This window comes from Hypanus sabinus, chromosome 4 (genome assembly GCF_030144855.1).
Source record: "Hypanus sabinus isolate sHypSab1 chromosome 4, sHypSab1.hap1, whole genome shotgun sequence".
Lineage (NCBI taxonomy): Eukaryota > Metazoa > Chordata > Chondrichthyes > Myliobatiformes > Dasyatidae > Hypanus > Hypanus sabinus.
The window spans coordinates 121997864-122012284 of record NC_082709.1 but is presented as its reverse complement, the minus strand read 5'-3'; the positions used below and the strand labels follow the sequence as shown (position 1 = coordinate 122012284).

The 14421-nt window shown below is 42.7% G+C and overlaps 1 protein-coding gene across 1 annotated transcript in view; it reads left to right on the top strand.

Moving 5' to 3' along the window:
- Positions 1-264: 264 nt before the first annotated feature.
- Positions 265-14421, top strand: part of frmpd4 (FERM and PDZ domain containing 4) — a 336831-nt gene continuing 322674 nt past the window's right edge. The window contains exon 1 of the mRNA XM_059968060.1: positions 265-361. Within this exon, the coding sequence (XP_059824043.1) occupies positions 324-361 (38 nt within the window). The 5' untranslated portion in view covers positions 265-323. The remainder of the gene's footprint in view (positions 362-14421) is intronic.

The following is a 14421-nucleotide window of genomic DNA, read 5'->3' as shown; positions in this document are numbered from 1 at the left end:
TGAACAAACTTGGCAATTCTGGACTGTTTTTGATAGGCATCAATTTTATGTTCACTGCAAAGTTTGTTGAGATTATTCAATGATATTCTCCAAGAAAAGAACTGATAAATTATTCTGCCACTTAATAATATTAGTATGTTATAGCTTATGGTGATCATTACATTAGACTTTTTCATGGCCATTGTTGAGTGAAATCAGCAGTGAATAAAATTGATATTTGAACAAACTATTTTTTAATTTTTAGCCACAGAAGCAAGTCTTCAGGCTGGTTGCCTTCTTCGCCCAGCTGGAACTGCTCTCAGGGGTTTCCCTATGGATGGGAGATGGCGACTAATAAGGACGGCAGAAGTTACTACATCAAGTAGGTTTAAAGCCTTTTCTCTGGTTGCTGCATTCTTTCTCGCTATGTTAGACATGATCTACAAAATATTAAAAACTTTGATCTCATTACTCCATGACTTGAAGTCCATCATCAACAGTAGAAAAACATGCATTTTCTGACTTTGTTTTCTATAGTTTTTTTAATAAAGCAGTATTCATTAATCAGAGTCTGGATGCCGTGGCAAAGCCATGCATTATAGCCCTTGAGAAGCTGGTGGTGAGCCACTGCCTTGAATTGTTGCAGTCTTTCCGGTCAGGGTACTTTCTCAGTGCTGTTTTGTCAGGAGTCCCAGGATTCAGATCCAGTGATGGTGGAAGGTCAGGGATTTGTTTCAAAGTCAGAATTTCCCTATGGATGGGAGACGGCAACTTGTGTAAAGAGAATGGAGGTGGTGGTGCCTTCTGCTTCCACTCCCCTGGGTGATGGAGGTCACAAGTTTGGGCCACATGGCAGTGGTGTTGAGAAGGAAATGTGTGTTGGGGAGGTGGATAAATAAAAGTATTGAGCTCATTGAGATTATTATTCTTGTTGTCAGTTTGCTTGAATTAGTACTACAGCAAAGAATTAAGCAAAATCTTTGAATTTACCTAAGGATAGTTGTTCATGACCAATATCCAACCATGATAATATATGAATTTTCAGTTTAGCAACAATGCAACATCATACCAGCCTCGGGGTAACTAAACAAAGGGTTTTGGCTACTGGTCAAGTATACTAAAGTCTGAGCCACTCAGCCAGAGACACTAGTACCACCTTAACCCTGGCAGCTTGGGAAATTTCAATGGAGGTAACTAAATAAGTCTGCAGTTAAAGAGAAATATTGGTAATGACAACCATGAAACTACTAGGCAGCCAAAGAACCTATCGTTCACTGTGGAAATGAAGTTTATCATGCTTATCAGATTTGGCCTATATTTGACTCCAGAGCAGCAATTCAGCAATAAAGAGGGATGTTAACATTTCATGGAACTGCAGATGTCAGAAGTGATATTCTGTCTGTTAAAATAACTTGTCTGATTTTAGCACTGACTGTCTGATCTTGAGTGATATCTTTTTAAATATCTACAATGTAAATCAAATATTTAAATGTCAAGATATACACTTTATTATGTATACCGTACACTTGCACGTTAATGCAGGTATCTAATCAGCCAATCACGTGGTAGCAACTCAATGCATAAAAGCATGGAGACATGGTCATTAGGCTCATATGTTGTTCAACATGAGAATGGGGAGAAAACATGATCAAAGTAACTTTGACTGTGGAATAACTACTGGTGCCAGATAGGATGGTTTGCTTGTCTCAGAAACTGCTGATGCCCTGTGACTTACACACGATAGAGTATATGCAGAATAGTGTGAAAAACAAAAAAAAAACATACAGTGGGTGGCAGTTCTGTGAACAAAAATGCGAGAGAAGCCAGAAGAGAAAAGCCAGACTGCTTCAAGGTGACAGTACCTTAAATAATCACGCATTACAACAGTGGTGCGCAGAAGAGCATCGCTGAATGTAAATCATGCCGATCCTTGAAGTGGATGGGCTACAGCAGCAAGTGACCATGAGCAAACACTCAGTGGCCACTTTATGGACCCAATGGTTCGGGAACAGCTCTTCCCCTCTGCCATCTGATTACTGAATGGACATTGAACCCATGAACACAACCTCACCAGTTTTTATTTCTATCTTTTTTGCCATATTTAATTTAACAATGTAATATATATATATATTTACTGTATATTTTCTCTGTCTACTATCATATATTATGTTGTACTGCTGCCACAAAATTCACAGATTTCATGAGATATGCCGGTGATAACAAACCTGATTCAGATTCCTTATTAGGTACAGGAGGTATCTGCCCTGATATAAAAAGTACCAGATAAGGGATCTTGGTTTAATATTTTGCTTTCTTTTGATGTTTTTCCTTATTTATGTCTATTATAGTCAGAGTCATTGGTAACAGAGTATGGAAGCAGGCCCTTTGGCCCAACTCATCCATGCTAACCATTGTGCCCCACCCCCCAGGCCAGTCCCATTTGTCTGCATTTTGCCAATATTCCTCTAAACACCTCTCATCCATGTCCTTATCCAAATATCTTTTAAATGTTGATATTGCAGCTACCTCAGCCACTTGGCAGCTTGCTCCAGAAACACATCACCCTTTGTGAGAAGCAGTTGCCCCTCAGGTCCCTTTTAATTCCTTCACCTTTCTCCTTTGGCCTACGGCCTCTAGTTTGTAGTTCCCTTCCCCCAGGAAAAGTACTCTGTGTGTTCGCTCTTCATAATTTTATACACCTCTATACGGGCATCCCTCAACCTCCTCCATTCCAGGGAGTAAAGTTCAAGTTGAACTATTTTTTAATTGCTTCTATTTTAATATTTTGGAAGTCTCAGAATGTCAAAGCTAGTGACAGGTTTTACAGCTAGTTGAGCCCCATTCAGCTTTGCCATCTTGCAATGGCGGTGTCCCTGTTGCCACTGAGGTCACACCATTGAACAGGCAAGGTTGCTTTGTCCGATCTGTAAGAGATACTGTAAGTGCAGGAATGTGGACAAGTCTATCCGTCCACTTTATTCCTCCACCTTCTTCCAACTCTGTTCTTTCCTAATGCAAAACTTATGACCTCTTTCTGCTGTCTCTTACCTCTAGCATCTGTGGGTTTCTAAAGCCTACAGTGACTGGTAATTAATTTTTAATTAATGCTGGAGGATGTGATTGAGAATGGGCTGCATCCCAAGTCTCCTTGTTGAACCTAGTGCAGAGCAAACTGATAAATTCAGCAGTTCCCAATTCTGTCAGAGGGTGTATAAGTCCCAGACAAACCAACATTTTGTATGTGTTGCTTTATGTCTTGTTAATCTTATCTTACTGCTTTTGATCTGTACCCTTTAGATTCCTCCATTGTTTCCTAGACCACAAGAACATTCGACATTGGACCAGAATTAAGCCACGTGGCCCATTAAGTCTGCTTCACTAATTCATCATGGTTGATCAAATTTTCCTCTCAGCCCCAATCTCCTGCCTCCTCCCCATGTCTCTTCATGCCCAAACCAATCAAGAATCCATCAACCTCTCTCTTAAATATACATAAAGATTTGGCCTCCATAGTTGTCTGTGGCAAAGAATTCCACAGATTCACTACTCTTTGGCTAAAGAAATTCCTCCTCATCTCCATTCTAAAAGGATGCCCTCTATTCTGAGGCTGTGTCCTTTGGTAGACTCTCCCACCTTGGAAAACATCCTCTCCACATCCACTCTATTAAGGCCTTACACCATTCAATAGGTTTCAATGAGGTCACTCCTCACTCTGCTGAATTCGAGTGAATACTGGCCCAGAGCTATCAAATGCTCTTCATGTGGCATGCCATTCAATCCTGGAATCATTTTTGTGAGCTTCCTTTGAAGTCCAGGATGACTATTGTAACATTGCCCTTACGACATGCATTTTCCAGCTCCTGTTTTATTTTGTAGGCCACATCCTTACAATTGTTTGGAGGTCTGTATGCAAATCCCATCAGGGCCTTTTAACCCTTGCAGTTCCTTCACACTATCCACAATGATTCAACACCTTCTAGCCCTATGTCACCTCTTTCTAATGACTTGATTTCATCTTTTACCAACAGAGCAATGCCGTCCCCTTTGCCTTCCTGCCTAACCTTTTGATACAATGTGTATCCTTGGACACTTAAGCTCCCAGCTATAATCTTTCAGCCATAATTCAGTGATGTCTACAACATCATACATGCCAACTGTGACTGCTGCTGTAACTGTGCTACAAGTTCATCTCCTTATTCCATGTACTGCACGCATTCAAATGTAACACTTTCAGTCCTGTATTCACCCTTTTTGATTTTGTACACCTTTAACATTGCAATTCATCCTGTTGACTGCAATGTTGCCTTGTCAACAGCCTCTCCTCACTACACATTGCCTCTGTTTGTAAACCAGCTGCCTCATCTTCAGCACTATCATCCACCTCTCCTACAATACTTCTTGCATTGAAATATAGGCAGTTCAAGACACAAGTCACACCATGTTCAACATTATGATTCCTGACTTTGTCTGAGGTCTTTCCAACATCTGTCTCCATGACCTCTTCACTAATCCTTCTGGCACTCTGGTTCCCACCCACCACCCCTGTAACTCTAGTTTAAACACAACCATGCAGCATTAACAAACCTTCTCACTAGGATATTAGTTCCCCTCCAGTGCAGGTGCAAACTCTCCATTCTGTACAGATACCAGATTCCCTGGAAGAGAGCCAATGATCCCAAAATCTTAAGCCCTCCCTTCTACACCAACTCCTTGGCCACGTATTAAACTGTATAAGCTTCCTATTTCTGGCCTCACTAGCACATGACATGGGTAGCAATCCTGAGATCACAACCCTGGAGACCCTTTAACTTAGCACCTAATGTCCTGAACTCCCTATGCAGCTCCTCGTCACTCATCCTACCCATGTCATTGGTACCTACATGAACCACGACCTCAGGCTGTTCACCCTTCCACTTAAACCTACCCATGGAATATTGTATACAATAACATTATAGGCAGGATGCAGAGACTGTGGAATAACCACAGAAATCATTTACCTAAAACTGCCTGGATTAGAGGCTATGAGCTATAAATAGCTTGGATTGGGGCTGTGAGCCATAAAGACAGCTTGGATTAGAGGCTGTGAGCCATAAAGACAGCTTGGATTAGAGGCTGTGAGTTATAAAGGCAGTTTGGATTGGAGGCTGTGAGCTATAAAGACAGTTTGGATTGGGGCTGTGAGCTATAAAGACAGTTTGGATTGGGGCTGTGAGCTATAAAGACAGTTTGGATTGGGGCTATGAGTAATAAAGACAGTTTGGATTGGAGGCTGTGAGTAATAAAGTCAGTTTGGATTGGAGGCTGTGGGTAATAAAGGCAGTTTGGATTGGAGGCTGTGAGCTATAAAGACAGTTTGGATTGGAGGCTGTGAGTAATAAAGACAGTTTGGATTGGAGGCTGTGGGTAATAAAGTCAGTTTGGATTGGAGGCTGTGGGTAATAAAGACAGTTTGGATTGGAGGCTGTGGGTAATAAAGGCAGCTTGGATTGGGGTGTGAGCTATAAAGGCAGCTTGGATTGGAGGCTGTGAGTTTATAAAGACAGCTTGGATTGGGGGCTGTGAGTTTATAAAGACAGCTTGGATTGGAGGCTGTGAGTTTATAAAGACAGCTTGGATTGGGAGCTGTGAGTTTATAAGGACAGCTTGGATTGGGGGCTGAGAGTTTATAAAGACAGCTTGGATTGGGGGCTGTGAGTTTATAAAGGCAGTTTGGATTGGGGGCTGTGAGTTTATAAAGACAGCTTGGATTGGGGGCTGTGAGTTTATAAAGACAGCTTGGATTGGGGGCTGTGAGTTTATAAAGACAGCTTGGATTGGGGGCTGTGAGTTTATAAGGACAGGTTGGACAAACTTGGGTTGTTCTCATAAGTGCATTAGAAGCAAAGGGAGACATAAGGGTTTTAAAAGTTATGAGAGGTATAGCTAGGGTAGATTTTTTTTTTCTCCAGGGTGGAAATGTTTTTAATGTTGGAAGGGAGAAGTTTAAAGATGCTGTGAGAGGCAAGTTTATTTTTTATACAGGGTGTGGTAGGTGCCTTGAATGAGTTACCAGCGGTTGTAGTTTGGTGGAGGATAGGAGGCTTTTGGATAGACACATGAATATGAAGGGAATGGAATGGAGGGATGTGGATGATACACAGGAGAAGGACATCTGGTTTAAAATGGCATCATGGGCTGAGTCAACTGTCCAGTGCTGTATTGATCTATGTTCTGTGAAATGTTGCCCCATTATCAAAGGTTGATTAAACTGGAGGATATAGATTTAGGGCAAGGGGGAAGGGATATGGAGGGGATATGAGGAGCACCTCGAGGGTGGTAAATACCTGGACTGCACTGCCTGAGTGAGTGGTTGGTGCTGGATCACCAACAAAATGTTACAAGGGTCTAGCTGAGCACATAGAAACTGAAGGCTAGTGAGCAAGTGGTGAGAGATGGATTGATAGAAAAGGGCACCAGCTAGTTGGCATGACAATTTGGGCCTTTTTCCACACTAAACAATTCTATGACTTTAATTATTTGGTATTTTAGGATCTTCTTCAAAGATAAATCCACCCCCTTGCTAATGCCCTCATACCCATCCTTCTATAACTCTTTCACTGTCCAAGTTGCACTCTTAATATCTTACTGGAGCTCCTAACTTTGATGAATTTCTTGACTAAAGCTCTCCCCTTGACACTCAATCTCTCTGTCTATGGGGATGATGTGTTTTCTCTTCCCTCATCCTGACACTCCTGGTCTCTGAATTTCTTTTTATCATCCTGCCATTCCTCAAAATGTCTTTGGGACTGCCACCTCCTCCCTTGACCTCAACTCTCACCAAAATGATAACAGTTCAGCTTCCCCTTCTAACCCTATGAGAGATAATATTGCTTCAGTTTGCATCTCCTCGATTGTCTTCTCCATCCAAGTAAATCTTCTGCCATTTTGTGGTGAACTACAATTACCTGTCTGGACACGCCCCCTGCTCTTGTGGCCCCTCCCACTGACCGTGGCTCCTCCCACAAATCCTTGTATAAAGGCGATTGAGGCCTGAGCCCGGCCCTCAGTCTCCAGGATGTAGTATGGTGGTCAACTACTGCTTGTTCTTTCTTCCATTCAATAAAAGCCAATATCTTGCCTTCACGTCTCAGAGAGAGTTATTGATGGTGCATCACATTTACTCACCATAGTCCTCAGAAATTATACTTCTGAATGATAATTTTTTGTACACTGCCACCCTATTGCCCATAACCCTTGCCTTCCAAATTTATTCAAATAGTCTGTTATGTCTGAAATCGATGCCATTTTCTGAAGTGCTCTGAACACCAGCATTCAGAATTCATCCCTTGTCAAAGCAATGAAGCAGCTTTTCAAAGTTACCAGTCCATCTTATGTGGCTACTGCTGTGTTTAACTATCACTGCACCTCATCCTCACCTGGACAGCAGCCTTTGATAAAGTGATCCAATCCAATCTCCTCCAGAGCTTCTCCACATTCATCTCATTGGGAAAGACTGCATTCATCAAGACCAATTCTTGTCCATCATGTCAGTGGTTTCAGTTCAAATTTAATTGTCACTCAGCCATACATGAATACCCATGAAGACAGCTGAAAGAAACAACATTACTTGGGGCCAAGGTGCAAAACACAGTGCCAACAGTCACACACAGCACAAAGCACACATAGTGCACATAAGATTGCAACAGTAAAATACAGTCACACAAAAAAATGCCGTTCAAGACACTGAGTCCATGAATGTTGTTGAAATCTGCAGTTGAACACAACTTGGCTTGTCTTCTGCTAAGTGAACACTCGGGGGTAGCACCGATTCCCGTTTGGACCCCATGGCACACTGACTCCAGTGGACCACATCATCTCTGATGCCTCTCTCCTGGACAGCAGTAAAAGGCGATAGCATGGCTTGTCACGCAGCCTTCATACCAATAGATCAGTGAATTGGACTTGCAGCATTCCACAACAACGTTGTCCAGCGGAGTCTTGCAATCACAAGAAAAGCAACCAAGGTGATGACTCGCTGTCAGACAGCACCCCTCTTTTGTACGCCGACGTCCCGACACCTCTCTGATGCAGGCAGCCGCATGATCCATACCGAGACCTGCCAACGAGCAGCTCACTGACGGGGTAGACCTGCCTGCCACACTTTGAGTCCAGCAGGTTCTTGCGGTCATAAAAAATGTTTAAAAAGGACAGTGATGCATTTGGTTGACCCAGTAGAAGCTGCTGCAATCAAACACGCTGCCATCTTACTGGAATGTTTCTGTTAGCATTCTAATGCTCCACGCATCTGAAGTTCCAAGGGCCCAGTGCTTTGATCTGTCCTTTGATCATCTATGTTCAGCTCTTGGAAACATCATCCAAAACCTGATTTCAATGTGTTCACTGAATACGCACAGCTAACCCTCTTCACTATCTCATCTCCCTTGGCCCCTTAGTGTGTCCAAACTGCCATTTTGTTTTCCTTATGCTCAATGCAGGAAGTGCGGAAATATGTTCGTTAAGTATTCTGATGATGGAAGCTATTGACCTTCATTTTAGCTGCAAACTCTGTTCCTTTCTGCTAACTCAGCACTTCAATTGGACATTAGATGAAGCTAAACAAAATCGTTTGAAATCCTGACTTGCTGTTTGACCCTGAACTGAGGCTTTTATTTATTTATTGGAAAGAGTGCAAAGTAGGCCCTTCTGCCTCTTTAAGCTGCCTGCCCAGCAATCACAGATTTAACACTAGTCCTATCACAGGACAGTTTACAATGACCAACTAACCTACTAACTGGTACATCTTTGGACTGTGAGAGAAAGCCTGAACACTCAGAGAAAACCCATGCATTCCACGAGGAGGACGTAGAGACACCTTACAGATGACCTTGGAATTGAACTCCCAACTCCGATGCCCCGAGCTGCATAGCTTTCATGCTTTACAATTTTCCCTGGGGGTTTCTTTTGGGCTCGGCTGTGAAGAAAGGATCATGTGATTCCCAAATAAAAATTCTCAGTTAAATTGATTAAAATACCTGGCTGTAATATTTATGTGAACAAATGGTTGGGGGCTGAATACTTTTTCAAGGCAATGAACTGTTGGCAATGTCAAAATCCCATGAAGAAATGAATAAAGTCTCAAGTATTCTAAAGTCACTTCTCCCAGTCTGTTCTCCCACAGTTCAGTTGAAAATACAGCAATCTTGCATTTGATATTGAGGCAGCTCACATTCACCATTGAACTAAGCAACTGGTAGGTGAAGACAGCACCTCACTTGAGTTAAATTTCCATATTGTGTCAGTTCAAACCTTTTGGCTCTAAATGAAAAGTCTACATTTGGGACTGTCAAACAGTTATCCAATCATTTTACATTATTCTCAGAGGCATATACAGAGAGAGAACAGCAGGATCATTGGAATATTGGTCAATGCTGTTGATTTTACAATCCATTGTAAGAAACCCAGCAGACGAGTGATAAGTTTTCCCACCCAACTGTACAGTTTCAGTGAAAGGCACGAACTTCAGCTGATCTGCCCAGCAGAAATGAGGCAAAATCATCCAAGTTTTGGAGCATGTCAGGATCTGTAGCTTCTAATCTTCCCTTACCCCGCTAAGCGGGTAGCAAGGGCATCCACAGAAATCTATCAATTTCTGTTGAAATTGCGCAGGACTGAACTGCAAAGGTTTGGCTGCCTGGCCTAGTGTTCTTTTGCTGGCTTTATACCTCACCTGCAGTGAAGCCAGGCAGAATGCCAACTGTAGGATCCCCTGGGTGGCATCTCAGCAACGGTGAGCTGTCACCATGTCAATCCAGTTGTCTATGATCTCTCACAGCACCGCACCAGGAACTTTGATTTCTGGAGCAGAGGAGAGATATATTAAATCAGCCTGTGTTCACAGATCGAAAATTAGCCCAAGTTTAAAATTCTCTTTTTAAACATAAAATAAACAGAATGCTGTTTAATTGCTGTTTACTTTTAATATCAGGTCTGAAAATAAGCAGAGGAACAATGATACTGTGACCACATTACATAGTTTTTCTCTTTCTAAAGCACCAGTATTGAAAGTGCCTGCAGCCCTCCACAGTGAGTATGACCAATCGATTATTTATTCAATTCTTTGCCATCTCCTGAGGGAGTAAATTTTTCTATAATAGCGGAAGCACTGGCACTACCAACTCAGAATGCTACACCCTATTAACTGATTCACAATTTATTTGATACCTTCATAATCTACCTCATTGTTCCATTTGTTAGATGCATTCATAGGCAGTTTATGGCGGTTTAAACTAATGTTTTACCCCATAAATGGAGGGTATTTGGTCCATCCTAGCTCAAAGAATGATCTCATCAGTGCAATTCCCCTTAATTTCCTTGAGGTCTATTCTCTCCTACATGTTTGGCATCAACCCCCAATTCTCCTGCCACCCAGTATGTTAGAGGTCCTCAGAAATGTGATTGTGTACGATCATGAGATATACTTAGCATGCACCCAAAGTAGAGGGTGACAACCTTTGGTGCGCTAGTAGCAAAAGATGTGTATTAGTAGGAACATTGGCTGTGTGGCATCAGGAATTATTGGTGCTGGATGGCTGCCGGTGAACAGTGCTGTTCTGCAGGAGTCGGTGTTGGGACCACTTCTCTTCACATTATAGGCCAGTGATTTGGATATCGGAATTGTGGCCAAGTTTGCGGACGATACAAAGATAAGTGGATCTTTGTATCCAAATTGAAGTGAGTCTGTGGAATTCATTGCCACAGATGGAAACCAAGTCTTTGAGTATATTTAAAGTGGAGTTGATTGGTTCTTGATTCATCAGGCATTCAAAGTTATGGGGAGAAGGCAGGGGTATGAGGTTGAGGGAGGTAATAAATCAGCTATGATGGAATGGTGGAGCAGGCTCGATCGGTTGATTAGCCTATTTCTGCTCCTTTGCAGTGTGGTCGTACTGTCTTATAATTTTTCTATGACAGAAAGGCACACGTTGCAGAAACATAATGAATCATTTGGTGTAAGTGAAGTGACTAAACTCCCCAGAACCTGTTAGTACTTCTGTCTAAATATGTAAATAATGAATAAAACATTCCACTCAATCAAACCTGAGCAGATAGTTTTAATAATGTCAGCCTGGCAAATGATGTTGACACAGAAGATTCTTAAAAGTTTGCATCTTTTCAGCAATTCCTAGCAATATATTGGGAAAAATTTTCTTGTGGAATGGAAACATTTTATTAGTATATATGTTATGTTGTTTTTGCAGGTTGAACTAATATGAGTCTAACACCAATTCCTGATATGGGCTGTAGCTATCTTAAAATGTGCAATTGGAATGAAAAGTGTTTCAATTCAAGATGAGTACAAGGATGAAATTAGTGAACCAACCACTCAGAATGCAATGGGCACAGGTCGCAAAGCCTTAGGATGTTCCCTTTGCACTTGCTTAAAAAAATACTTATCTGACAAGAAAAGGTTATTCAGCCTTTAAAGGACATAGTTTCCAGACAACTCATATGATCATCTTTATTATGTCTCTCCACCAATCATTTAATCTCCTGAGAAAAAGTTTGCAAAGTTACCCTTCATACTTTGCCTGCAGCCTTAAAACAAGAATACACACCGTGTAATTCAAAATTATAATCATGACTGAATTATTATCCCAAATGTTTCAAGAATTAGGAAGCTGTAAGAAGCAACTTGCCTCTAAAGTGACTCTGAGCTTGAGGGGCAACATGAATTCTAGTCTCCATGGGAGGGTAAACTATTTTAATCACACAGATGGAAGAAATATTTTATACACTGACAGTACTGTCCTTAGGCTTCTCTTCTAACAGAAAGATTCACTCAAGCGGAAATAGTTGTGTAGTACAAATCACAGTGATCCATCTTGGACATTTATAGTTGCTCACTTCACTGCTCTGGTTATTTTATCAGAATCTGAAAGGTAAGTGACTGGAGATGGACATTAATTCTACATCAACAGAAGAGAGACCAGGACACACAGGTGAAGACTTCACCGCTTACTTACATATTTATTCGAGGAACACGGTGCTAATATGGAGAAGTGCCTTAAGCATTTAAAGGTGTTTTATTTTGGTCTCTTGTATCGGATGGTTACAGGGAATGTAGGAAAATACGTTGTGTCCAAGTACTTCTCCAGCTGATTTTCCAGTCCACAACAACCTGTGTTGCATGAGAAATGATTTAACTGACCATGCATGATTCCCTAACATTTGCATGGAATATTATTACTTGCTATTAAATTCCATTTTGACCTGGCATGGAAATTCCATGTAGAAGTGAGCTCTTAAAGGGGAAGAGTCTTTGTTAGCCTTGAGGGATGGTTTTGTGCACCAGGTGGTGAATTAGGTGTCAGTTTAGGGTTTAAGATCAAGGGTAAGGGAGAATGAAGAGTCAGGGTCAGGAGTATTGTTCAGGTTCTAGGTTGGAATGTGGCGAGGTTGAAGGTCGATGATCCCTGAGGTTGGGTCACAGGCATTGGGGAGAACAGTGATCCTTGGGTCTGTGAGTCATGAATCAGAGGTCTCTACGGGCAGGGGTCATATGGACGGTAACAACTCCACATTACCCCCACTCCATCCCTGGTCGCTGGGATCGGAGGTCTGTGCATCCAGAAGACAAGGCCTGAGGTGCTCCCTCATCAAAAGTCAGCGATCCCGGAGGTCAGTTTTGTCAAGACCCAAAGGCCTAAGTGAGTTCTTAGGACAGAAAAACCAAAGGTCAAAGTCCAGAGCTCAGCAAGGTCCAGACAGCTAAACCAAAGGTCAAAATCCAGAGCTCGGCCAGGTCCAGACAGAAAAACCAAAGGTCAAAATCCAGAGCTCGGCTAGGTCCAGACAGCTAAACCAAAGGTCAAAGTCCAGAGCTCAGCAAGGTCCAGACAGCTAAACCAAAGTTCAAAGTCCAGAGCTCGGCAAGGTCCAGACAGAAAAACCAAAGGTCAAAATCCAGAGCTCGGCCAGGTCCAGACAGAAAAACCAAAGGTCAAAATCCAGAGCTCGGCCAGGTCCAGACAGAAAAACCAAAGGTCAAAATCCAGAGCTCAGCAAGGTCCAGACAGCTAAACAAAAGGTCAAAATCCAGAGCTCGGCCATGTCCAGACAGCTAAACCAAAGGTCAAAATCCAGAGCTCGGCCAGGTCCAGACAGCTAAACCAAAGGTCAAAATCCAGAGCTCGGCAAGGTCCAGACAGCTAAACCAAAGGTCAAAATCCAGAGCTCGGCCAGGTCCAGACAGAAAAACCAAAGGTCAAAATCCAGAGCTCGGCCAGGTCCAGACAGCAAAACCGAAGGTCAAAATCCAGAGCTCGGCCAGGTCCAGACAGCTAAACCAAAGGTCAAAATCCAGAGCTCGGCCAGGTCCAGACAGCTAAACCAAAGGTCAAAGTCCAGAGCTCAGCAAGGTCCAGACAGCTAAACCAAAGGTCAAAATCCAGAGCTCGGCCAGGTCCAGACAGAAAATCCAAAGGTCAAAATCCAGAGCTCGGCCAGGTCCAAACAGCAAAACCGAAGGTCAAAATCCAGAGCTCGGCCAGGTCCAGACAGCTAAACCAAAGGTCAAAGTCCAGAGCTCAGCAAGGTCCAGACAGCTAAACCAAAGGTCAAAATCCAGAGCTCGGCCAGGTCCAGACAGAAAAACCAAAGGTCAAAATCCAGAGCTTGGCCAGGTCCAGACAGAAAAACCAAAGGTCAAAATCCAGAGCTCGGCAAGGTCCAGACAGCTAAATCAAAGGTCAAAATCCAGAGCTCGGCCAGGTCCAGACAGAAAAACCAAAGGTCAAAATCCAGAGCTCGGCAAGGTCCAGACAGCTAAACCAAAGGTCAAAATCCAGAGCTCGGCCAGGTCCAGACAGAAAAACCAAAGGTCAAAATCCAGAGCTCGGCAAGGTCCAGACAGCTAAACCAAAGGTCAAAATCCAGAGCTCGGCCAGGTCCAGACAGCTAAACCAAAGGTCAAAATCCAGAGCTCTGCAAATCCAAGCCTTGATTTCTGCACAATGTGATAAAGCAAGATGTACCTATTCCTCTTTGCAAAATTGCTCAAGCTGTGTCTGGTTGGTTGGGGAGCAGTGGTGGACAGCAATCTTGAGGTCATGCCAGAGATATTCAATCAAGTTAAAGTCAGGATTCTGACTGGGCCACTCAAGAACATCAATTTTATTCATTTGAAGCCACTCTTGCAGGGTGCTTTCAGTCATTGTCCTGCTGAAAGACAGATAGACTTCTTCTCCGGTTTAAACATTCTGGCAGAGACCAGCAGCTTTTATCCAGAATCCCTCTGTTTTTAGCAGCATTCATTGTCCCTTCAACCCTGACCAGATTTCCCTTGCCTGCTGCTGAAAAGCATCCCCATAGCATGATGCTACCTCCACCACACTTTACAGTAGGGATGGTGTTACCTGGCTGATGTGCTGTATTGAATTTACACCATACGTACAACTTAGTGCT